General features: G+C 44.6%; 1 protein-coding gene across 4 annotated transcripts; it reads left to right on the plus strand.

Moving 5' to 3' along the window:
• The first annotated feature begins 1,320 nt into the window (after positions 1–1,320).
• SVOP (SV2 related protein) lies at positions 1,321–26,268 on the plus strand. 4 transcript variants are annotated; one of them, XM_054082263.1, is made up of 17 exons: positions 1,321–1,515; positions 4,156–4,288; positions 4,637–4,797; positions 6,429–6,514; positions 7,579–7,677; positions 9,286–9,357; positions 10,147–10,271; positions 12,953–13,016; positions 14,734–14,859; positions 15,837–15,965; positions 17,274–17,347; positions 17,664–17,740; positions 18,842–18,949; positions 20,395–20,506; positions 21,724–21,805; positions 22,036–22,125; positions 23,292–26,268. In XM_054082263.1, the coding sequence occupies exons 2-17, from the start codon at positions 4,281–4,283 to the stop codon at positions 23,496–23,498; spliced, it is 1,620 nt and encodes a 539-aa protein (XP_053938238.1). In that variant the 5' UTR covers positions 1,321–1,515; positions 4,156–4,280; the 3' UTR covers positions 23,499–26,268. The 4 variants fall into 4 exon arrangements, with proteins under 4 accessions (XP_053938238.1, XP_053938237.1, XP_053938239.1 ...); XM_054082262.1 differs by lacking the exon at positions 4,156–4,288; XM_054082264.1 differs by lacking the exons at positions 4,156–4,288; positions 14,734–14,859.
• The last annotated feature ends 30 nt before the right edge of the window (positions 26,269–26,298 follow it).

Genomic DNA, 26,298 nt, shown 5'->3' on the forward strand with positions numbered 1-26,298 from the left:
TCCAGTTCCACCCCTTTCACAGAGTTGAATGTGTTATTTCATTTTCAGACCTGAAAGTTCTCCTCCTGAACAGTTTTACAAACACCACGAGATGGGGCTCAGAGTTATTTATTCCAAGTGGAAAATTTCGAGATCCTCCTCTTCAGCATGAAAGGAATGACCCAGTCACAGAGATGCTGCCTTCTTCTTAGGAATGTGTCCGGGCCATCAAGATCCCTTCAGCGCTCCAGGTCTGGGCTGTGTTGTTTTGCAATTCCAACTCAGGTTCAGATGTGAAAGTTCTCTGCCTGAACACTAATCTGCAGTTTTACAAACACCAGGAGACGGGGCTCAGATCTACCTCTAAACACTCCTGTTTCGGCCATCACCCATCTTGCAACGAGATGATGCCATTAGTTTTTGGTTTAACTGATGCATTTTTAGGATTGCTCAGAGAAGAAGTATCCCATATTGGTTGGAGGAGAGGAGGCACCTGGGAGCACATGCAGGTGAAATGGTTGCACACGCAGGGTTTGGGAGCACCTGAAGATGGTGGCTGCTGATCGCATCAGCGAGCCTGGCAGGGAGCAGCCTCACTCTTGGAATCATGGAATGGTTTGTGTTGGAGGGGATCTCAAAGCCCATCCAGTTTCACCCCCTGCCATGGGCAGGGACACCTCCCACTGGATCAGGGGCTCCAAGCTCCATCCAACCTGGCCTTGAGAATCGTTTGGTTGGAAAATACCTTTGAGATCGAGTCCAACCGTACCTGTTCACCACTGAACCAGATCCCTGAGTACCTCATCTGCCTGGCTTTTAAACCCCTCCAGGCATGGGGACTCCACCACCTCCCTGGCAGCCTCTGATGGTACCTGAGAGCCCTTTTGGTGAAAAAACATTTCTTGATGTCCAATGTGAACCTGCCCTGATACAACTTGAGGCCATTCCTTCTCATCCCACGCCCTGTCACTTGGGAGAAGAGCCCAGCACCCACCTCGCTCCAATCCCCTCTCAGGGCATGTAGACAGTGATGAGGTCTCCCCTCAGCCGAGCTGAGCCGAACAGAGCCGAGCCCGAACGGAGCCGAGCCCAGCCCAGCCCAGCCAAGCCCGAGCCGAACGGAGCCGAGTAGAGCCGAACAGAAACGAGCCTAAGCCGAGTGGAGCCGAGTAGAGCCGAACAGAGCCGAGCCTGAACCGAATGGAGCCGAACGGAGCCGAACGGAGCCCGAGCTGCGCTGAACCCGAAAAGAGCCGAATAGAGACGAACAGAGCCGAGCGGAGCCGAAGAGAGCCGAGCCCGAACGGAGCCGAGCCCAACCGAGCCGGAGCCGAACGGAGCCGAGCCGAGCCGAAGGAAGCCGAGTGGAGCCGAGTGGAGCCGCTCCGCGGTGCGGGCCGGCGGGCGCCGCCGGCGCTGTCCGTCAGTCCCGCTGTCCGTCTGTCCCGCAGCCCCGCGATGCGAGAGCGATGAGAGCAGCTCCCGCGGACGCAGCGCGGCAATGGAGGATGATTTGTTCCAGCTCAGGCAGCTGCCGTGAGTGGCGCCCCGCATCGCGGTCCCGGGTTCGGCCGCTCGGGGCTCGCGGGGACCCGCGTTATGTAAACCCGCCCGGGCTGGACCTGACCCGGGCTCGGGAGCCGAGGGGGGTGAAGCCCCCGGGAGCGCCGAAGCTGTAAATAACGCTGTGCCGGGGAGGCGTCTCGGGGCTGCGGATCGGAGCCCTTTGCAAAGGGGGTTGCGGTGGGGGCTGGGGGGGACTCTGCTGGTGGGGTGTGCTGTCCTCGGGGCGGGGGGGTGATAAAAGCATCGCTGCCTTTTAACGCCAGTGTTTCCTCTCCCTCCTCTTCCCTCCCCTTCTCCCCTCCCTCCCCTCCTTCCCCTTCCCTTCTCTCCTTCCCCTTCTCCCTTTCCCTCCCTCCCTCCATTCCTCCCTTCCCTTCTCCCCTTCTCCCCCCTTCCCTTTCTCTGTCCCCGCCTTTCCCTCCCTTTTCCCCCTCTCCTCCCTCCCCTTCTCCCTCCCCTTCTCTCTCTCCTTTCCTCCCCTTCTCCCCTCCCTCTCCTCCCTTCCCCTTCTCCCCTCCTTCCCCTTCTCCCCTCCTTCCCCTTCTCCCCTCCTTCCCCTTCTCCCCTCCCTCCCCTTCTCTCTCTCCTTTCCTCCCCTTCTCCCCTCCCTCTCCTCCCTTCCCCTCCCTCCTTCCCTTTCTCCCCTCCTTCCCCTTCTCCCCTCCTTCCCCTTCTCCCCTTCCCTCCCTTCTCCCCTTCCCTCCCTTCTCCCCTTCCCTCCCTTCTCCCCTTCCCTCCCTTCCCTTCTCCCCTTCTCTGTCCCCCCTTTTCCCCCTCCCTTCTCCCTCTTCCTCCCTCCCCTTCTCCGTCTCCTTCCTTCCCCTCCCTTCCTCTCATTCCCTCCTCCTTCCTCCCTCCTCTCCCTTCCTCTCCCCTCCTTTTTCCTCCTCTCCCTGAATGCAAAAGGTTTCCTTTACAAACAAGTGCATTTCTCCTCCTGTTCCGCTCTCCTGTGCTTTGAAACATTCCTGTTGATAAACCATTGACTCGGTAAATAAATGCCTACAGCTGATTGCAATATTAATGAACTCGTGTCAATGACAGAGCAAACTGTCCCATGACATCCCTAATAAGGTGGGGAAATGGGCACAAACTCTAGTTATTTTCACATACTTAGTTCAGATGCATTCAGCTTGTCAGTGAAAAGAATAAAACAGGATTTCATTAGGCCATTTTCCCCTCTTTTTTAAAAAAAACCAAACCCGAACAAACCAAAACACAGAAAAATGTCCTAAAGTACCTCTCAGCTTAGGTGTAATTTGACTTCTTTGGTGCTGTGAGGTCTTGCAAACAAATGCAGCTCTCTGAGATGTCTCAGCTGTTTAGAATTCTGCAAGGATGGAAGAGCAAGTATCACTGTGGGGTTTTTTTTCTTCATTTGCATCAGTTTGTTTTGTAAGTTTCTAAGTGCTAAACATATCCTTTTATTTCCTGGGATGAGGAATGTGTCCGGATAGCTCTGTACTCAGATTACCATCATAGTATTTATAGTTTTCAGCTCAGTCACTGCCTTTGTATTGTATCTGAATCTATCATCTCAAAAATGGTCAGTTCTGAAAGTCTGCTTCAATAAATCCTACAAAATAGGAAACAGTAGTACATGGGGTTGTGATCAGGCACTTGAAAGTCAGGAAGGTTTTTGTTAGCATGTTTATTTTGCCTGGGAGTCTTCAAGGCCAGGTTGGATGGGGCTTGGAGCCCCACATCCAGTGGGAGGTGTCCCTGCCCATGGCAGGGGTGGAACTGGATGGGCTTCGAGGTCCCTTCTAACCCAAACCATTCTGTGATTCAGTTGAAGTTCAAGAGGCTCTCTCTGCACCTTTGTTGTAGAATTAAAACATTCAGGTGTTGGAAGTTAGAAGAGGTCATAGAATGACTGATTTCACCTGTTCCCAAACAACTCTTTCACTGAAGTCGCAGAAATTGTCAGTTGCCAAGGGGGAAAAGTTACGTGACTGTTGCAGGTCAATTGAAGAAAGCTTGAGGAATCTGCTATGTTAATTATTGTAGATCTGTTTCAAAATCTTTGTTTGGTCATAGAAGACTTAACTGGTAGAAAAGGACCCCCCTGTGTAGACACGAAGCACTGAATTCCAACCAAAACATGACTGTTATGTCCGTTTAAGTTCTATTCCCATGCCTTATTCTCTTTGTGCTGCGGAGATGAGGCGATTATCGCTCAGCTGGTGCCAGAAATGGTATAAAATACAGAAATGGTATAAAATACAGACAGCTGGCAACATGATGCTTGTGATGGTTCATCTTGAACGGCAGGGCTGTAGCTGGCAGGCAGGGACACTCCTCAGTCTCGGCTTGAACTTAAGTATCCTTTGATTCACTTTCTTATTCTGTCCCACCTCGTTACCTAAGAGATTCACAAAACTGCACAGATGAACCAAGTACTGGAAACCAAATAGCTTCTTAAGATGCAGGTGTTTAATTAATAACATGATATTAAAGACTCAGTTTAAGACAGGGTTATCCCCTGATACAGGCAATTGTATCTAGTCACAGAATCATAACCAGAATGGAAGAAGATCGCTAAATTCACTGATTTATCTTACAGATTCTACTTCATTAAGTAATCTTTAAAAATCTGACAAATTTCAGGACTCGTGCTTCTCCTAAGACACAGATAATTCTTGTGAAAGCAATGTGGAAAACTGAATTTGGGTTCTTCCTGCAAGACAAAGCACCTGAAATTCAATGACACAGCAATGTCTAATTCATAATAGATGTCAAGGTACACAAAACATGACTATTATTAAAAATATATAATTTCATCAGATTTTTACCACCTGTATGTTTTTATAACTTTCTATGTTAGCGCAATAACAGCCTCTTTGTACAAAAAATAATGACTGTATCACATAGCAATGGATCTGCAGTTTTTCCAAAGCCAGTAGCAACCAACAGGATACCAGTTCTAAAAGCAGATACAAACAGAAGTCACAGCATTCTCCGTGAATGTGAGATGGAGGCAGGAGGATGGGGAGAAACCTGGCTGCTGTTTGACCAAATAGGGCTTCAAACACAGCTTCAACCTGGAAAAGACCCACCGAAGTCTTAATCCTTGTTTCTGTCTTCTCAGGGTGGTCAAGTTTCGCCGCACTGGGGAAAGTTCAAGGTCGGATGAAGATGTCATTTCAGGAGAACATGAAATTCAGATTGAGGGTGTTCGGACAGAGCTAGAGCCTGTTGAGCTAGAGGATGGAGCTGCAGTGCCAAAAGAATTTGCCAACCCAACTGATGGTGAGTAGGTTTCTTGTTTCGGGGTTGGAACTAGATGATCTTTAAGGTCCCTTCCAACCCAAACTATTCCATGATTCCCATGAGGAGAAAGGTGTGACTTCTTCGCTTCAGTCACGTTGCAACCAGGCAGAGTACATTGGGTTTAGACAAGTTAAAAGATCCCCAGATAAAGAAGGAAACAATAACACGGGCAAATTCCGTTACACCTAAAAATCATGATTTCGCTGCCTTGGTCCTGAGGGATGTTTTATGTGTTAGTTTTTATGTTACCGGTAATAGACCCTGTCAAGGAATTGTGTGTCCAGTTGTCACCGCCTCCTTCATACAGGAGGTTTGACATTTTTTCCTTAAGCACTGATCAGTGCTTCTAAAACATCACCAGGTTTACAGGAGCAGTTGCACATGGCTCACCAAGGCTGAGCATGAAGCTTCTGCAGTGTTCCCGTCTTCTCTTTGCCTAGAGGACAAGAGGGACAGAATAAATGTACATCCCAGGCTCTGCTTTCTACCTAGCAGAGAAATGCTGACTACCCTGGAGGCAACACCCGTTTAGAAGATATGAGAAGAGTTGGTTTTGTCTTAGCACAAGGCATACTAAAATTATGTAGGATGATTCTTTTCCCAGGGACTTATTTATTGTCAAGTTGATGCAATGGGAAGCCAGAATACCGTGGAGTGAACTCAGCGAGGTTCTAAGAGTTGGTGCATCGGTGCAAGTCTGCAGATAGATGTAGAATTTCAGTTGGCACGTCGCCCACAAAAGTGCCAGCGATGCAACAACCCAGCATGAAGAGCTTCAGAACCTGGGTTGAAGTCACAAACTGAGATCTTAGGACATCTCTGCTTTGTTTTATCAGTTGGATTTTGTTTGATTTCCTTTTGGTTTGTGTTTTTGTCTTTTGCTTTGTGGGAACGTCTGACACTTAGCTAGATGAAGCTTTTCTGCTGCCAAAGTACTTTTGAATCTGCTGGACTTGTTAAAACTTGGAGGCTTATATTGATTTAAACAACCTGAATATCAAAATGTATTTTTTTGTGTATTTCATTTTGCACTGGAGCCAAGGATTTAAGATATCTCAGCTTCCTCTGATAGAACAAAATAATGAGGTCGTGACAGTGTGTGGGAAACAAGAACCATCAGCACTTTTAACAAAAGTATGTTTTAGGATCTAGCTGTCTGGGACAAATTCTTGGTTCAAATAATTACAGTGTGACTCTCCATGCAATGAAATGTTCTTCTGCACTTCCCATCACTTGCGTGGTGTTGCTGGAAGCTGTTGAACAGCTCATGTGCTTCTCACCAGAAGAAGCTGCAATTCAGTGGCCGCTGGAGTCACTTCCAGGAGTAACAGGCTGGAGTCATTGGCGCTATGCTGATTTACTTCTGAGTGGAAAAAAAAAATATTCTAGGCAGATTTAGAATTATTTTCACTTTAGCACAGTTCCTGAAGATTTAGCACCGAGATTCTCTGGAGCAGGAACTGTATACAAGCAAAGCAACTCTCTGTTGTGTATTTTAGATCTCAGTGGACTACCCAGTTAATAATTGCATTCACAGAAAATGCTGTCTCAAGGGATGGCTCTTACCAGGAAAGGAATACACTTCTGCACTGGAATTGTTTTCTTTCTAGATACTTTCATGGTGGAAGATGCGGTGGAAGCCATTGGATTTGGAAAGTTCCAGTGGAAGCTGTCTGTTGTTACCGGATTAGCATGGGCAAGTAATTGTTATCAAGGTCACTTGCATGATCATCAATTAGACAATCTCAAATAATGAAGCCATTGTCTGTTGGCAAAAAGTCTCTGAGCAGATAATTGTACAATAGAGAGGGAATTCTACTTTAAATTATTAAATGAGAGCTGGACTGAAACTTGTTATGTGGGGGCAATGAATAACATTGATTTCTCCGTCACTGAAGTTCTTATAAATCAGGGTCTGAAAAGTCATTTTGATTCTCTACTTCATAAACGTGTTTCAGACGGGAAGGTTGCTAGACTAGTCCTGGAGAAGCAGCTCTCAGTTTTTATGCAGTGATTTTACCACGTTCATCCCATTGGCTACAATCTGATTTCCATACTAATCAGTATTATTGTAACCTTAGTTTCAGGTGAACAGCAACCTGGTACTTCTAGTTGTAACCTTGATATCAAGAACAGAAAGTCAGGCTTTGTTTTCCCTTTTCTGCAGGCTCTGAAGCACTAGATGTTATATCTAGTGTGGTTTACTTTAGGGTAATGGTATTGTCCATGTGTAACGTTAAGATCTGCCATGGTTTAGGTCCTAAATCAGTACTGCAATTCAGTTTACAGATGAAGAATCAACATATTTGATACAAATTTGGTAGTGGTGTATGAGAGGGGAAGGAGTAAGTTATAAAGTAACGAACAGTTCTGACTGAATCTGAAGTCTAAAGGAGTTGAAAGGTCATCCACGGAATACGGAATACGGAGGTGAATGAAGCAGGATGACTGGCCAGACGAGCCTTCTCGAAACCACTCACTGATAACTTTTGATTTAGCTCTTTGAATCCTCTCTGGCAGTGTTACTAAACATTATAACAACCAGAAATCCTTTTAAAAGTGCACTTCTTGCCTTTTTCCCCCTACACTGTGTACATCCACTGTCTCTTGCAAACAGAACTGTTTTGTTTCGCCCGCAGCATGGCAATGGCACAGAGCAAAACCAGGGTTCATTTTAAGAAGGTTTATTAATGACTGCTATGATAATCTAATTTTCAGGTGGTTATTTACTTTTTGCTTCTTTTTTTTTTACCTTTCTAGATGGCAGATGCTATGGAAATGATGATTTTAAGTATCCTAGCTCCTCAGCTTCATTGTGAGTGGCGATTACCAAGCTGGCAGGTTGCATTGCTCACATCGGTAGGAAAAATAACTGACAGCTCCTGTATTCTGTAAGGTTTTTCCACTCATTGTTATTCTGGCATTATGCTTTATATTCCCAAAGTTAAATCTGTTCCTGGCCTTTGTGGATTGCCTTTGGTTCCAAAGAATGTAGGAGTCTTTTTAAAAGCCAGAGCTTGAAGAAATGAAACTCGGTGAGAACTGAGGAAATTTTGCAAGTTTCAGGTTCAGATTTCATGTAATTTCCAGGAAAATCTACAAATTGACTCAAACTCATCCTAAAATTCAAACCATTTAATAAATAAATAAATAAAAATGGATTAGTAAAGTTTTACTATCTTGAAAATCTTTCTCTCTTAGTACATTTAAGCTCACTTGTACGTAGACGGACTGGGAGCCCCAAGAGAGAGCAAGAAATCACTTTTCCAAGTGAATCATCCGGTCATCTTTGCAAGCAGAGCTCTTATAATGCCACCTCTAAGTGTGGTGCTATGGTGCTGGAAACATTTAGTGCCTGTAGGGATAAGAAAATTAGTTTTGGGACCCTTCTCTCAGCATATGCCGCTCTTGTATGGCACGCACTTTAAACTCCTACATTTCCTTTTTCTTTAGTTTTTGATGGCATTTTTGTGGTTGTTTAAATTGGTCAGAATGCTCAGTAGATTGCAGTCAGTTAAGAGCGTGTCCTTTCCGATTCCTGACTGCAGCCAGCCCCTCTGAAGGAGGATCTTATTCCTCCTTTCAGCTCACCACAATTTTATTCTTGTGAGCAATATCAGAAAGAGAAGGGATTGATGGACATGACATAAAAGCTGTGACAGACAGAACTGCTTCTTCACCCTCTTCTTGCTTGAGTATACACTTCTTTCTCAGATTCCTGTGGTTTTAATGTGCTGGTGGAGGAAACATGCTTAGGTTTTGCCTTTACCTTCACTGAGCAGGAATGATTTCTGTCACTGTCTGCAGAATAAACCGTACTTTTTGGTGCCACTTCTGAAAAGGGTACAATACGTTTTCTTTGACACCTCAGTCTTTTCTCAGACTTCTCTAAAGTTGTAAGATCTAATTCTATCTCCATTCAAATCTGAGACAACCTGCTGAACGTGGCAATAGGAGGTGAGCTGGCTGAGAACTGCATCAGCATCTCACGCAGCTGTAGCCTGCAGACCTCGAGCAATGCCGATATGTTCATTTAAACTGGAGAACTCGGCATCTTCCAGGGCTGGACTCACAATGTCTTTAACACCAGAGTGCATGTGCTGGTGTCGGAAAGGTTTGTTACTGGATGGATCTTTTAATTGCAAAGCTGCCGTGAGAAGTCAACCCAGAAAAAGGACAATGATTTCCATTTAGTGGCAAATTGTGCCACAGGGGGGTTAGAATTGGATGATCTTTAAGGTCCCTTCCAACCCAAACTATTCCATGAGTGAAAAATCCCACTATATGAATAATTATCTTTAGTACTCTTTTCTGCAAAGGAACTCTACCCAGAACACCTGGACATTTTGCTCTATTGGTAGAGCTGCAATTTTCTAGTTTCACTGTGAAGTTGTGTTCTCTTTGCTATCATATGGAAAATTTCACATCTTGTTGTTAAGGGGAAGATCTTTTTCTGGTGTTTCACAGGTGGTGTTTGTGGGAATGATGTCCAGCTCCACCCTCTGGGGAAATATTTCGGACCAGTATGGGAGGAAAACAGTAAGTCTTCAGCTCCTACTAGAATATATTCTAATATAATAATAATAATTCTTTATTCTAATATAGTCTCATGAGACCTCATATGGAGTACTGTGTTCAGTCCTGGAGTCCTCAGCAGAGGAAGGATGAGTCAGTTATAAAGTGAGTCCAGAGAAGGCCATGAAGATGATCCAAGGGCTGGAGCACCTCCCCTATGAGGACAGGCTGAGAGAGTTGGGGTTGTTCAACCTGGAGAAGAGGAGGCTCTGGGGAGAGCTTAGAGCAGCTTCCAGTGCTGAAAAGGGCTGAAGGAAAGCTGGGGAGGGGCTCTTGATGAGGTGAGGGATTGCAGGGAGAGGATGGAGGGGAACGTTTTTGAGCTGAAAGAGGGGAGATTGAGTTGAGATCTTAGGCAGAAATATTTTGCTGTGAGGATGGGGAGGCCCTGGCCCAGGTTCCCCAGAGCAGTGGTGGCTGCCCCATCCCCGGAGGAGTTCAAGGCCAGGTTGGATGGGGCTTGGAGCCCCTGATCCAGTGGGAAGTGTCCCTGCCCATGGCAGGGGGTGGAACTGGATGGGCTTTGAGGTCCCTTCCAACCCAAACCGTTCCATGATTCTATGATTTCTACAGTGTGGAGGATTCAGTGCACGATGTTCACAGATGTCATAATTGACGTATATGAACAAGGATTAAGCACAGCCAGAATTGACCTCCCATGAAATAAAAGGAGTTTGCAGCTCTAACTTACGTTTTGTTAGTTTGTTTTACAGCAGAGACTTTCTTTTCCTCGTGCTTGTTTGTCACACTCAGGGCCTAAAGATCAGTGTGTTGTGGACGCTCTACTATGGGATCCTCAGTGGTTTTGCCCCCGTGTATAGCTGGATCCTGGTGCTGAGGGGCCTGGTGGGCTTTGGGATTGGAGGAGTGCCTCAGTCGTAAGTAAATATTCACAAGTCCAAACGTTCTCTTCTGTATTTAATAATTTTTCAGTGATTGTGTCAATCTGAAGACGTGACTGTGTTCAGTTGTCCCAAACCTATTTTTCTGTGAAGTATTTTGGAAATAATGCATGAAACTCTGAGAAAGCTTTGACGATCAGAAGCTTTCAAGACCAAGTTGGATGGGCTTTGAGCCCCCTGATCCAGTGGGAGGCGTCCCTGCCCATGGCAGGGGGTTGGAACTGGATGGGCTTTGAGATCCCCTCCAACACAAACCATTCCATGATCCTGTGATTCTAAGATATCTCGTACATTACTGAGGTGAATCAGATTTGCAACGACTTCTGTGTGAACAAGCTGGGTACCTAAAGGTAACGTGCTATGTGCCTTAAGTCCTTTCAAGCTTCTCTCATTTGCTGAGGTAAACCGTGATGAAAATGAGAGGGGCAAAGAGCCCACCTCGCCATGGGTAAAACAGAGCAGACGGGGGTTTGTACCTGTGCCTAGAACTTTCACGTCTGAACCCGAGTTGGAATTGCAAAACAACACAGCCCAGACCTGGAACACTGATCTTGATGATCCAGACACATTCCTAAGAAGAAGGCAGCATCTCTGTGACTGGATCATTCCTTTCACGCTGAAGAAGAGGATCTTGAAATTTTCCACCTGGAATAAATAACTCTGCTCTAGGCTTTTAATTATAAACGCAGAGGGAAGAGTATAGCCAGTCTCTCTTCATGTAGTCTTTTATCCTAATTAATAATTGATATTTTGCCCCACAGAGGTGCTATTTCGGAGTAATCGGAGTCTTAACTTTGATTCATGGCTCATAGACTTTTCACAAGGCAAGTCAATATCCTGTCTTTTCTAGTGCCATTTCCAGATAAAAGATTCAGAGCTGAGATGGAACAGCGCAGTGTTATTAATTTGATTTTACTGCTCTCCTGCCCACCTTTAGAAGCTGTGCAGAAGCGTAGCGTGCATGTGAAATGGGGCAGTCCGAAGCCTGCGGTGTATTGTGGCAGTTTCTGCCATGCCGTTCCCACTGAGCACAACTGGAAGGAAGCAGGAGAACAACAAAGACAAAGCGTCAGACTTAATAATGCCTTGCGCTGCAAACACATATTAATGATGTTCCACAGAGCCCCAACGGAACAGCTTCAGCACAGCCAGTGCTGTTTTACAGAGGGGCGGATAACGCACTAAGGCTCCGTGACTTAATGAGAGGCAACGAAGAGCCGCTTACCGAGCTCAGAGTGGATTCCATTGCTGCTGAGCCTGTTTCTTGTTTTAACTGTAATAGTGATTCCTTTGACGGAGGAGGAAAGATCTGTGAAGCAGGAGAAGTATCCTTTCCAATATCCTTAAGTAGGCTATGTGACTTTGGATAGGAGTGGCTGGATTTCGATGGAATGGCACGGGTACCTTTGTGGTTTTGCATTCTGTAATGAGTATGAAAGAGATTTTTGTGGTAGGTGCTGTTAAAAAGAAATCACCCAGCGGTAATAAATTAACTGACTACAGCAGATATTCCTCTCTCCATACGTATGTAGGAGCTGCATCATAGAAGCTGCGGCCTCCTCTGGGAATTTTCTGCACGATATTATCTGACGCTGAGTATGACTATTCATTGGCAGTGCCAACATCCAGACTTGCAAAGATATGGAATGTTCTCTTAAGAAAACAGTTCTGTACAGCATTAATCAGCTCCTCTTTCCTGCTATGATATATAAGGGACTGCATACATTTCATTACGTGATTTTACTTCCTTCTCCTCTTACTGACTGATTTGATATAACATTGTGTGTAGCTTTGTATTTCAGGGAAACGAGCTCTGGGAAAATACTCAGAAATCAATCCACCATTTGTTAACTTAGTAGGGAGTTCTGTCCTAAACATCAAAGAAAGCCTAAGGAGTTTAGAGGCAGAAACAGGAAGAGTCGATGGAATGCAACCAGAGCAGGAGCGGAGAACAACAAGTCTCACCAGATGGTTTGAAGAAGATGGGAGTGCCTTGACTGGCTGCTGGCCCTTGCATTCATCCTCAGGAGATACTCAGAGAGAAGCCGTACCGTTACTCTTTGGCATGGTCATGAAACAAAGGCTCTGCAGAGTTAAATGATTTCTTTTTGAATTCCCACAATAAAGGAATGGAGATTATTTTATACCAGTAACAGGATCGGACCTTGAAAGTATTCACCTCTTAGAGAATTGAGACCTGGCAGAACAGACTGATGTGAAATTCTCTGAGCCATTTGTAGAGCCCTGAAGAAATACTTTACCCAGCAAGAGTTTACGTTGAATGCTGATGAACCACGCTGAAAATAACGTGCACAATATCTGTCCCAGACCAGAACAGGGTTGTGAAAACATGTGCATCAAGAACTGCTACGTTTAGCCAAGAACTATAGGGTTACAAAATCACATGAACTGAGCAAAATCTGTCTTCCACTGCAATGATGAACCAAAGGAGGTTTTGTTCTGATGTAGATAGGGGAGTCTGAACCAGTGTCTGCAGATCTGCTGCCTCTGAGGGCTAAGAAGGGCTTCGCCTTACTGCGAGGGGTTTGGCAATTTTAATAAAAGGCAAACAAAGTGTTTGAACCTCCCTCGTTGTGCTGACATGGCATTTCATTCAATGTGCTTCTCTGACGTTTTTCTCTTTTCACTCTTTACAGGGTAACCTTATATGCCGAGTTCCTTCCAATGAAAGCCAGAGCAAAATGCATTTTATTAATAGAGGTGAGCAGTGTGGCTGTGCATGTGGGTCCTTAGAGGGACAAATTCTGCTGTTGCCTACATCTATTCGATTCAACTGCCTTGGAATCTCAAAAGCAGCTGCAGTCAAATCTTGATTGCTCAGGTTAGCGTGGAGCTGAGCTTGGACCCATACACCAGCACTAGCTCAGGTCCAAAAGCAGCGTAAAGCACTCGTGTAACGCTCCACTGTTTTTGTCGAATCTGGTTTTTTGCAGATTACCTTGTACCCTATGCCTAGGTTAGTGCTGTTAGCACAAGGGTGGGGGGGAGCATTTGGGTGTCAGCTAATTTCAGGGTAAAATTAATCTATAACTTGGTAATTGATAGCTGAGAACAGACTGTTCAGTAAATGCAGGGCTAAATTCAGCTCCCTGTATTCAATCCAAACGTATCGAAGTCACAGAGAGCAGAGTTTTGCCCCATAAGTGCTTTAAGGCAAAATTTGCTGCCTTTCAATGGATGAAGGATCAGAACAGTGCTGTTACTCGTCTGCATCAGCCAGTTTGGAGGAAACATCCTTGTAGAAAACCTCACCAAACTTTGTTTCTCAATGGAAAACCAGTCTTCTAAGATATCTGCTGGCTGGTCCTACATTCCGTTGATTAGTCTTTCATAAATAGACTTCAGTAGATGAATTACTCCTTTCTGTGTCACTTTTGTTCTGCTACAGTTCGTCTGCCTCTGAGCAACCCTTGGTTAGAAATGTACTCTGAGCATTCATAATCTAGATTCATAATCTAGAAGAGAATAATCCTACACAGGCAGGATATGCAGGAGGATGCTAAGAAGGTATAAATTCCTACAGACCAAACTCTGTGGCTTTGGTAGCTTGGTTTTGGTAAAGAAAACAAATACCATTGATCTCATGGTGGTAGCTGAGAATAAAACTCGTAGACAGATACATTAATAGTCATTTTGCTTAAGAAACACCGTGTGAGGAGTCTGTTCCTTGTGAAGCTCCCTAGTAAGCACGAGTGCCTAGAAAAAGTCAGTGCTAGGTTTTCAGAAATGAACATTTGAGCTTCTGAAACATTTAAACAAATCCCCTTAAAATGCCTGGGCTCTGTTTCCATGCAGTGGTGCGTATAGTTCTGGAATCCTCAACATAAGAAGGAGATGGAGCTGTTGGAATGGGTCCAGAGGAGGCTACAAAGATGATTGGAGGGCTGGAGCACCTCCCATCTGAGGACAGGCTGAGGAGGTTGGGGTTGTTCAGCCTGGAGGAAGATCTGAGGAGAACTTAGGGCAACCTTCCAGTACCTGAAGGAGCTACAACAAAGCTGGGGAGGAGCTGTTTACAAAGGCTTGTGGTGATAGGATGAGGGGTAATGGGTATAAACTGGAGAGGGGCAGATTTAGACTAGGCAGAAGGGGGAATTTCTTCACGATGAGAGTGATGAGGCACTGGAACAGGTTGGCCAGGGAGGTTGTGGCTGCCCCATCCCTGGAGGTGTTCAAGGCCAGGTTGGATGAGGCTTGTGCAGCCTGAGCCCGTGGGAGGTGTCCCTTGCCCTTGATAGGGGGTTGGAAATGGTTGATCTTTAAGGTCCCTTCTAACCAAAACTATTCTATGATTTGAAATGTTTCTGGCGCTTCTCTCTCCAGCTATCCCTAGAGAGCACGTCTTGGAACGTTACAAAGAAAGAGGCCTTAAGAGCACCTTATTCTCATTCCTGACTGTTTCTTTTCCCTTTGGCAGGTCTTTTGGGCCATTGGGACTGTGTTTGAAGTCCTTCTAGCAGTGTTGGTGATGCCCACTCTAGGCTGGCGGTGGCTTCTCATTCTTTCTGCCCTCCCACTTTTGCTCTTCGCTGTCCTATGTTTTGTAGGTATTCTTTCATAGATGAATGCATGTTCCATCAATCTGCCACTCCGCTAGCTCATTCTGTAACCTGATTGAAGGAAATTGTCACAGTTTTGAGCTCTCTGTTGGTGTCTTCTTTGAAACATCTGAAATAATGACAAAAATGCTGTTGTTTCAACAGGGTGCTGGTAAAAACATTCCAGCAAGAGCTGTGTTTATGTGACTGTAATTGCTGGAGGATGAGGGCGGGCTGGAATTCTCTGAAACCAAACCAGGCCTGGAAATGTCTCCAATTTAGTGACTTTCTTTCAACTAAGCTCAGTGGAATCAACATTTTATTAAAAGACGTTGTTATTTCTCCGATCGCTCTTTAGATTTTTTAAATCATTTTGACAAAATAATAACTTTTATAATTACTGTCCTCTTAAAAAAACCCACCCAAATCAGAGGTAAAATCTGCATAGTGCAGGTCAGATTCCAAAATAAGACATCGACGAGTTAAAGCTGAGTTCCGTTGCACTGTTAGGTTATGGTTTTGCCAATCACTCAGTCTTCTCAAAGATGTGGGTCCTTGTCAGGTTGTTACAAGCTTCTATTCCTTAGTCCCTGTCATTGTTTTTCAGCAGTTGTACAGATGCTAACAAGCTGGTTCTTAAAAAGGAGCTTAAAAATGTGAATTTTGGTATTCCCAGACCATCTTGTTATTTGCCCTGGATGCTTTGTCTTCCCTACTGAGAAGGTGCAGTGTAAAGAACCTGCAAATGCCTCGTGCTTCTCAGGAATAAAACCAAGGCAATAGAAAAGGAAGATTTCAGACTGGAATTCTGACTTTACAGTGAAAGTGGGGCTTTCTGAACTGTTAAAGATGAGCTCTTTTATCCTTTCCTATGTGCTCGACTCGCTGAGTTTCCCACTATAAGCCCCCAAAGAAAATGCCCCGTTAGTTTATTGCTGTGTTTTTCACATCGCTCTGTGTGTGATCTGCTTTTCTCTCTTAGTGGCTGCCTGAGAGCGCCAGGTATGATGTATTATCTGGAAATCAAGAAAAAGCAATTGCCACTTTGAAGCGGATAGCAACAGAAAATGGAGCTCCGATGCCTCTGGGAAAATTAATTATTTCCAGACAGGTATGTACAGGGAACAGGCACGTTAATAATATGGGATGCAATGAAACTGTGCCACATTCATATGTATTTTTATAAGCAAATAATCAATGTGAAGTTTAATGTTAATGTCTCAACCGGTAATAAAAAAAAGTAAGATGATCGTACACGCCTCATTCACAGTGAGAAAGAGTTAGTTTCTCATTTTTATTTACATGGAAATCCTGAAAAGGACCTTTAAAGTGGGCTTTAATGTTATTTAACCTCACTCTAGGAGCCTATTATTAAAATCAAGCCTTGAGGCTACCGAAGAACATAGCTCAGAACTCATGAGGCAAGATGGAACTTGACTCTAACTATACCTAATTTTGAATCTAATCTTGATATTTTGGAGGGGGAAGCCTGCAAGCTCCTGTTTGGTCCTAATGCGTGGAGTAATTCAAGCTCTTCTGAGCTGCGTGTTTACTGTATGAATTGCATTAGATTTTTTTTTTTTCATTTCAGCTTTATTTGGCCAACTTTTTAGCACCCCTCTCAGCGTGTAAAGCAGCTCTGCATTTACAGAACAGAAAGGAGACTTTTCTAAGTAAAGAGAGTTGCTGTGTTAGCCAGCAAGGAGGGACAGAAAGGGTGATCTGTAGATTTGAACAACAGCGAGATTGTGAAGCTAGGCAGGAGCCTGTTGGTAACGACAGCATCTCACTAATCAGAGATGGTGATTTGAAGGCCTGAATCAGTGAGACTTTGAGCTCTTGTGCCTTTCACAAGTGCTTGATGCAGTCAGGGTGATTTTCATGTGCTGCGCAGGAACGCTTTGCGAGTTTTGGATGGTTTTGTTTTCAGGGTGGGGTGGGAAAGTACTTTTCCTTAACCACAAGTTTGTGGGCCCTTTGCTCTCTCCGTCTCTGAGAAGCACTCAGTTTACAAGGGGTCTGCTTGCAGTTCCCGAGTGCCTGAGAAGCCCTGAGGGGCTGCTCTGATGTTCAGAAGCCGCTGTGGGCTGCATCAATCCTGCTTCTGCATTACCTCTTTCCAGCCCTACCTTGTTGTGACTGCTTCTCACCTCCCTGCGGAGGCGTAGTTTGTCCTGTGCATGAACTGGGTTTGATAACCATATTCTCCTGGAGAATTCCCCTTGGCAGAGTAATTCTTTCTTTGGATCCCAGCTCCCATGTGGCTCCTACAACCCGAAGAGCCCTCAGCTGAAGTCATACACTCATCCTGAGATCTAGTACATAGCCCTGTGTATTGCATTGTCCTTTGCCACCGTGCATCCTCCAGTTCAGGACCAATGAGTACCCTCATCATCTGACTTGCGCTTGTTTTCAACAGGAAGACCGTGGAAAAATGAGGGACCTTTTTACGCCCCATTTTAGATGGACCACATTGTTACTCTGGTTTATATGGTAAGAGGAAAATATAAATGGCTCGGTGCCAGCACGATTCTAAATGTTTTTTAATGGAGGTATTTTACAGTATCACTAAAATACAGCAACTTCCTCCTCAAAAAAAGCCCTAACCTGTATTGATTAGTAATTTATTAAACCATCCAATTGCTAGAATTTTCAATCTAATTGCCCTTTTCTTTTCCAAATGTTGATAGGAAATAGCTTTGAGATAGCACTTAGTGGAAATCCTCCCACAGTGGGCTCAATTTTGATTCATGTTGTTTACTGTAGGTTTGACCAGCTAAGACTTCCTCTCTCTTTTTCTTCCTTTCAGGTTTTCCAATGCTTTTTCATATTATGGTTTAGTTTTATTAACTACAGAGTTCTTCCAAGCAGGAGATGTCTGCAGCAGTGAGTACTAGTCCATCTTTTCTTTTTAAATATACCCTGTTAGGTAGTGGAATATCTTTTGTTCGATTGCCTTCTGCTGTTAGTTTGGAAAGGACTGTGGCTGCCAGCCTGAATTTTAATGCATCCACTTAAAGTCGCTTATTTTAAACATTTTGGATAGACCATTCCTTGTTTCCTGCACAATGCCGAGAGGTCCTGCAGTGTCTTTGAGCTCAAAATGTGAAACAGCAAGACAGCCTTTAAGGGAGACCTGTTAGAAAAAAAGTGTCTGTTCTTCTTGAGGAAAAAGTGGTTGAATAAATGTAAGTTTCCAGATTTGTCAGGCCTGATTACTAGTTCTGAGATAGAGAGAACTGCTGCTGCTGTGGAGCTCCCAGGTTCTCAGTATGGGAAAACCTGCTGAGAAAAACAATGGTGGGAATCCATCGCCCTTTTTGTTTCAGATTTTTGTGTTTAAAACAAAAAAAAAAAAGAAAGAAGAGGCTTGAATAATTTGATTCCCCAGGGGAGACGTGATTGTATTCAGAACACTTGTAATTAGTGCAAACTGTCTGATAGCTGGAAAATTACAGAAAGAGGATGGGTAGCACTGGGAGGAGAGACAGATCCCAAGCTTATACAAGAGTCCATTAGCTATTTGAGAGGTTCAGCTCTGGTTAACCTCCACAGAGGAGCCTGCATTTAAAAACACTTGGTTTTAGAAAGACACAGGATGACTCCGTCTTCTCAAAGTATCAATGAAGTGTCCGTATCCCAGTTTGTGCTGGGAGAAACTCTATTATTGATGTTAATTCTGTTCACTGTCATAAGCCCTGGAAGAACCTAAGCCTGTACAGCTGATAACGAAGTGTACGCTTTCATTTTGATAGTGGTGGTTGCAGAGGTAAGACATCCTGCCACAAAGATGATAAACTATTTGGTTTCAGCAGTATCTTCCGGGAAGAACATTCCTGCTGTGCAGCACGGCCTTTTCAGTAGATCCTTTAGAGCTGTTTCAGCAGTACAAGTGATAAAGTCATAGCAGGAGTAAAGGAAGATAAGCAGGGAAGAGATTACTTAAAATATATTGAATGTTTGGGGTTTTATTTTGTCTTCCCGCAGTATCAAGCAGAAGACAAGAAGTTAAAGCAAAGTGTAGCCTGACCTGCGAGTACCTGACGGAGGAAGACTACACTGATCTGCTCTGGACAACCCTGTCAGAATTCCCTGGTAAGTGGCAATAAAAAGCACCATTTCCTCACTGCCAGTGGCTCAGGGTGAGTGAAACGAGCTCTTCTGTCTGGTGTAGTGCCCCTGTATTTCCCACAGCACTGAAGCTCCTTGCTCGGTCTGCTTGATATACGCAGCACACACAGCAGTTGTAGCTCTCTTCGCTGTCCATGTGATCACTACAGATAAAATCACTACTAATTGCTTTGCGAAGCCATAATGACCCGTCTGACTATGGGTTCTATCCAACCAACGTATTAGACATTCTGAGGAAGAGTAACAATTAAATCAAAGGGGCAGAATCACTTGAACTGTTATCCATAAATGACTTTCCAGAACTATTTTAAAAGGATCCTGGTTGTAGCGAATCAATGGAGAACTTCCCCCTAAAGCTTCATCTCCAGCCTCAGTCGTGATATTCAGTGAATTTCAGCCAATTTTAATGAACAATCTGACATGGGACAAACAGGATAGTGTGTAATAGTGATTATTTAGATGATCTCTCGGTATCGATCTGTCTGAAACAATACTGTGAGGCAGTGGTCAGATTATTTCCACTGCTCTAGATTTTAGTTTCAGGGACAAACGCTCAAAGAGTAGCCGTTTAACTGATGAAAAGTTTTAAGTCTATGACTGATAAGCACACATAGTCACTACCTGATAGGAGGACTGTCCCATGTAAGAGTCATTGTGGGAAGGATGTCAGCGTGCAGTGGATAGAAAAGAGAACATAGACTCTTGGACTGATACTATAGTGGAAAGGACTGATTTGATCCTGACACATACTGAGGTAGGAGTAAGAAATATTAACAGCAATACCTGGCAACTTTGATGCTTGAATAATCCCCTCACTTGTGATACATCAGCTTTTAGAAGGATCTGGATGAGAGACAATACCTAACATTGGGAGACTTAAAGCTTGAACTCTTTCCTTTGTCAAAAAGCAGGCAAGAAATAATTTGATAGTGGCTTGTAAATGACACAATGGAAAGAAAATATGAAGTTCTGAAGAACCCTTAAATTCAGCAGTGGGAAGATTAGCAGGGAACAATGGTCAGAAGTGGAACAGCAGATATTCCAGCGAGGTGGGAGGCAGGCTTTTTTAATTTTTACATTAGTAACTGCTGCAATAATCAGTGGTTAATGGGTGTCAGAGTGGATTGTGCACTCCTCTGTCAGCGTGTAGCCCCTGAGCGTGCGGGCATGTGAGACTGTGAACATGAAGCAAGATTCACCAGCTGAGATGCAGAGCTTCTGTTTTCAGGTGGCACCAATGGCTGGGGCAGTCCATTCTACACCTCTGCCTGATGCCTCTGCCAGTCAAGTATGTTAAAGAAAGAGAGAACAAAATTTCAAATCTAAATAACCCAGCCTACGTTAAAAGCTCACTGCTGCTCCCTCCACCTTTGCTCGGTTCTCAACCGTCAACTTGTCTCCTTCCACAGGTGTGTTAGTAACACTATGGATTATTGATCGGATAGGCCGCAAGAAAACCATGGCCCTGTCCTTTCTTGTCTTCTCATTTTGCAGTCTTCTGCTGTTTCTCTGCGTTGGACGGTAAGTAAAACAACTGTTATATCTGATTCATCCACATTCTCTCTTGATTACAGCAGGAGAACTGGAAGTGGTGGTTTGAAAAGCCATGAGATGGTCTTGCTCAGCTGGAGAAAGAATTAAGGATGGTGCTAGGTTTTCTCACCGGAGTTTGTAAGAAATCTAAAAGAAGCAGGAGAGGAGAAATCTTTCGCTATAATCTTGTGGACAGAGCAATCCAAAGGGGAAAATAAGAGTTTATGTCTGAGTAGGAGGTAACCATTGGACAGTTTTTAAATCAAATCTGATGTCACGAGCCTCAGTGGCTGGTTGATGTGCTGTTCTCTGCCGTTCCTTACTTACATTTCCCCAGCTGACTTCACAACCAAGCCCCGTCTCTGCCTCCTCTTCAGGTGCTCCGACTGCTCCACTTGTCGTGGCTCTCAGTGGTGAAAGTGCTGTGGCACAATTACATAGAGACGGACTGGCACAGCCTGGCAGTTGTGTACAGCGCGGCTGGTGGAGCTCAATGCTGACATTGCATTTACGTGGGGCCTGACTTTCAAAAGAACTTGGATTCACATTTTTATATTGTTCGGTATCTGTCCTTCATGCAGATTTTCCAAAGAACGAGTCAGTTGGCAGCTCTGCCCTTTAGTCTTAAATCAATTTCCAGCTGAGCTCCGAGAGTCTGGCCCTGATGGCACCTGACCTTCGTGTTCCCTGCACGGGACAAAGTCTGTACCTCAGGGCTGACACACGAGGAAATAACCTAAAGCTCTCAGAATGTCAATGTTTTCAGGCACTGTGCAAGCCTTATAGTACAGAAACCTTGTAATAATAAACCTTGCAAATACCGAGGCGGTACGGAGGTTCATGTCTTTTAAACAGGAAAGCAGCACTCTCATTTTGTTCTCATGTGTGCCGCTTTTTTTCTTAGCACCATTCATAACATGGAATATATTTTTCTTATTTAGATAAGTTTAGGCGTTTACTGCTATTTCAATAAGCCACAGCTGTTAGTTGGAAGGAATGCGTTTAGAAAGCTGATGGGATTGTGGGAATGCAGATTGTTTGGCATCATTGTTATAGTAAAGGTCCAGAAAAAATACAAAGTGTTCATTAAAAAACAAAAGGAATCGTTCTAACAAATTTAGCATTTTTATTGCACTTGCCTCCAAGTTAAACAAACACATTGTACAGAACAATCCCAAACACTGCTCTCCTTTTTATTCTCACAGAAATGTTCTTACTGTGCTGCTCTTCATTGCAAGAGCTTTTATTTCAGGAGGATTTCAGGCTGCTTATGTTTACACTCCTGAGGTAAGGTGATTTTTTTTGTCATGAGAACATTTAAGGGGAGTGAGAACATGGTGGGAACATCATTTTTATGCCATCTTCACAGTGGGCTTTACCCCAGATATGAGTTGATGATCTCATTCTCGTCGTCTAATAGAACTTGGCTGTAGTATCCCTTAGTAATCTAGTGATTTAGGAGGCTGGAAGGATGAGAACTTCCCACTAACATTAACGGGCTTATGCTTTGTTGACAGGTTTATCCGACAGCCACGCGTGCTTTAGGCCTGGGAACATGCAGTGGAATGGCCAGAGTGGGAGCCCTCATAACCCCATTCATTGCACAGGTAAATTCCTTCTCCTTCTGAGACTGCACAGGAGGGTGGTGGAGGAGCTGGGCCAAACCATGGGCAATCTGTGCATGACGTGCTGGAGGGGAGCGGTTGTTGCTTGTTCCTTCAGGAGAGTGCAGGCTCAATCTCTGAATTTACCTTGTGCTCTAGAGCTCTACATGTTAAATAAATCACCAAGAAGCAGGCTGCTGGCTGGGTGTAAGGGCACCTAGAGGTGGGGGTTTGGGAGAAGCAGGGAGTTCCTGTGAGTGGTGCAATGCCACCTTTCTCTTCAGACCTCAGACTGAGGTCCTAGGTGATACAAACCTTCAGAGTACATGGAAAGAGCCGGACAGGGAGGTTGAGAGCCCCAGGCTCCACAGGGACAGGACTCAGAACTGTGTCAGAAGCAATGGCTCCGCAGACGGACAGGGAGAAAACTTGTGATTTAATTCCTGTCTAATAGAGAAGGGCAGCAACACCTCATGGCACTTATAGAATCATAGAATCATAGAAGCACCAGGTTGGAAAGGACCCACTGGATCATCGAGTCCAACCATTCCTAACACTCCCTTAAACCATGTCCCTAAGCACTTCATCCACCCGTTCCTTAAACACCTCCAGGGAAGGTGACTCGACCACCTCCCTGGGCAGCTGTTCCAGTGCCCGATGACTCTTTCCGTGAAGAATTTTTTTCTGGTATCCAGCCTGAAATTCCCCTGGCGGAGCTTCAGGCCATTCCCCCTTGTCCTGTCCTCTGTCACTTGGGAGAAGAGCCCAGCTCCCTCCTCTCCACAACCTCCTTTCAGGTAGTTGTAGAGAGCAATAAGGTCTCCCCTCAGCCTCCTCTTCTCCAGGCTAAAAAACCCCAGGTCCCTCAGCCGCTCCTCATAAGATTTGTTCTCCAGCCCCTCACCAGCTTCGTTGCTCTTCTCTGGACACCCTCCAGAGCCTCAACATCCTTCTTGTGGTGAGGGGCCAGAACTGAACACAGGACTCAAGGTGCTGTCTCATATAATCCAGACTCTTATAATCCAGACTGTGTTGTCAGTGTGTTATAGCTGTGTGTAAGCACACGGTAATACTATAATTAACGTTTCTACCACTACATTAGTATTCGTGTTTCTTTCTGTGGTAAGGCTCAGGGATACTATTTTGTATTTTCTGCTTTTTTTCTGCAGGTGATGTTGGAATCTTCAGTCTATTTAACGCTGGTGGTATACAGTGGATGCTGCCTCTTGGCCGCTGTGGCTTCCTGCTTCTTGCCCATCGAAACGAAAGGTCGTGGTTTACAGGAGTCCAGCCACAGAGAATGGGGACAGGAGATGGTTGGGAGAGGATCTCATTCCCCAGGAGGCACCAAGTCAAACTCCGGATCCCAGGAATGAAGGGACATGAAAACCTGATGAAAGAATGTATGATATGAGCAAGATCACAAAAATTCCAACCCTGAAGCTTAGGAAGCTGACCATACCATCACTGCCAATGTCATGTGTCAAACCGCAGGAACTTTTGGGTTGAACCCAAGCAAATTTTGTCTCTGCTGCTCTTTGCTCACTTTCGTAAAAACTTTACTTGTGTATGGAGAGGCATTTGATCCAGATATCATTTGAAGTTTATCAGGAAGGGTTTTTCTTAAGTGCGTTGTGCTTGCATGGTCAGCTATTCAGCTTCAAGTGTCCCGTGTCAAGCAAATAGCTAACTGAATGCAACTCAGTATAAGCTGTAAGTAAAATAATGTACTCTTGAAGCCTAAAACCAACAGATTAATATTTATTGTGTACCTGGCATAGCACACGGTGGATTCTATACACTACAGAATAGGGTTTATGAATTAGATGCCTGCCTTGCACTTTTTAACCATCAACAACAACAACAAAATGTGATAATGGCAAACTGACCAATGCTTTCTAGTTCCCTTGCTTATGAGTTCTGTTCCTTGAGAATTAATGGGCACCGATTGCTTGGAAATGATTTTCTGAATGTTTCTCCCACCCAAGACAGATAGTTTGAGTCAGTGAGGAGTGGCATTTGTTGCAGAGATGGAACCTTGTATAAGAAATGTAAATCCTCACAGTTTGGGGCGGCATTTGATTTTTCTGCCATTGCTGGAATCATTGAGCACTTTGCGGCTTGGTGAAGGCTGCTTCAGCTGTCCTGGTGTCTCTTTGTGTGTGGAGATGCATGCTGTGGTTTTCTGCATGGATCCAGGTATGTTTCTGCTCAATTTCTCTAAGTATGTTCTCGCGATGGTGTAGCCAAAACCTTTGATGAAAACGCCTCGGTTTGGATAACTGCGTGGAGCAGTTTGGATGGAGCTGCTTTCAAATGTCTCCCAAGAGAAGCTGCCCTCCCGACAGCAGGATGGAACTTTTTGATAGCTGCTGATTGTGCATTGACTGTAACATCTCTCTGGTGACAAAGGAATGTAGTTGGCACCATGTCATAAACGAGCAAAAGTTGTGGGAAGAGCTGAACTGCAACCATCCTTCGATGAGGAACTTCACTCCTTCAGATGTTGCTCCTCAGGGCTGATGATCCTGCATTTGTCGGAGAATGGAACAGAGTCCGGTGAGGATAAGTCTGTCTTTTTTGTCAGAAATCTTCACTGTGCGGTAGATTGGGTATCAGAGTCCATGGATATGCAGTGAGGGAATGCGTAAGGAAGCTGAGACGTGTCTGTCTCATCCATGTCTCAGTTTATTTTTCAGGATTCCAGACTGGAACACACAACCAAATGTAAGTGAGATGGACTAAACACTAATCACTAGGCTGTGGGAAGCAATACATTTTTATAGTGTGTGTGGTCAGTCGTCTCACGTAAACATAAGTGAGTGTGCAACAAGGTTTTGCACAGTAGAATATTTTAAGTCTTCTGGGAACCAGGACCCTTTTCTGTGGGGCCAGAATAGGTCACTGAGTCCATGTTCGGGTGCAATACAAATGAACACAGTTGGGGTTCATCTTTCGCTTTGGGTTTCACAGCACTGTAGTGCAGTGTAATGCTCCAAACCTTGTTGGGCTGTTTGTTTATAGCACTGAAGGAACATTAGAAGTGAATAATTCCTTAAAGAAACTGAGGGAACTCGGACTAACAAAAAAAGGCCAAAGAGGTTATTGATGTTCTGTGTGTGGGAATCTGCTGCTGAGGAAAGTGAACATTCGACAGGGCACCCAGTTCACAGACAGGGCTGTCACAGCGCTGACAAACAGTATAAACTGTTTGTTTTCATCTCCTGTTGGGCTGTGGTTGGATCATTCTCCCTAATGCGCTGTGCAACCAGGGTAGCTCAGTGCTGCCTCACGGTAGAGATGGGTGGACTTGTTTCCCTTGCACTGTCCCTCTGATGGACAGGGTGTTGGCAGTGAGGAAGCAGTTCCTGGATGGGTTTAGATGAGATATTGGAGGGTAGAAAACCTGCTGTGCCTTTGCATAGGATGGAGTGTTGACCCTTTAATGACACTTCTGGCTACCATCTCCTTCCTCCTGCTGGTGGAAGCGCTCCAGAGCGTGCTTGTCCACACCTGATGAGGACACATCCAGAGACTTCCATGACTCTCACCGTGTGGGCTCACCACTAGCTGTGTTTAGATGCTCACCCCAAAACTAGATGGCCTCTAGGAGAATTCCGTGGGGTGTAAGCCTGCGTTAAGAGGTGAGAACGAATATACAGTGCGTTAAATCCGTGGCCTGATGGAATGCCACTGTACAGCCTAGCTGCTGAGTTTTTCTCCTCTTGAGCACCTCTGGTTAACATTCTGCTTTTCCAGTGTTAAATGTTCACGTATCACTTCATTTTTTTGGAGTCAACATTCAGCAGTTTTAAAGGACTGCGTTGCAATGGCCTTCAAAGCGTGCAGAGTTGTAGGTAAGTAGATATATCTCACAAATTTGCACATATGCTTCAAATCAAGTATTTCCCAGGTAAGGATTTATAGGTAATGCAAAACCTTTTGATGCTGTTGAGTAGCTCAGTTTTAACCTGTGACGTTTACAGTATTAAAAAAAAATCAAAGGGATTTTTGCTTTTCACTTTTTATGAATTCTGCATTGAAAATGTGTATATATATAGTGATAGAAACGCCAAGACTGGTTCTGCTGAGACAACTTCACACTCAAGGTCTTTGATTTAAAGACAGCGATGCCTAAAGGGTGATTCGAAGCTCCCTGAAGTCTGGGAGAATCTC

This window comes from Cuculus canorus, chromosome 17, assembly GCF_017976375.1.
Source record: "Cuculus canorus isolate bCucCan1 chromosome 17, bCucCan1.pri, whole genome shotgun sequence".
NCBI classification, from domain to species: Eukaryota; Metazoa; Chordata; class Aves; order Cuculiformes; family Cuculidae; genus Cuculus; species Cuculus canorus.

What these genes read in the sequence shown, in the direction of transcription:
- SVOP (XM_054082262.1), top strand. Translation starts at nt 1,481, where the DNA reads ATGGAGGATGATTTGTTCCAGCTCAGGCAGCTGCC. An exon ending in ATTGGAGGAGTGCCTCAGTC is followed by an intron (nt 10,272 to 12,952) that starts GTAAGTAAATAT and finishes CACTCTTTACAG; the next exon opens with GGTAACCTTATATGCCGAGT. An exon ending in CTGTTTCTCTGCGTTGGACG is followed by an intron (nt 20,507 to 21,723) that starts GTAAGTAAAACA and finishes TTATTCTCACAG; the next exon opens with AAATGTTCTTACTGTGCTGC.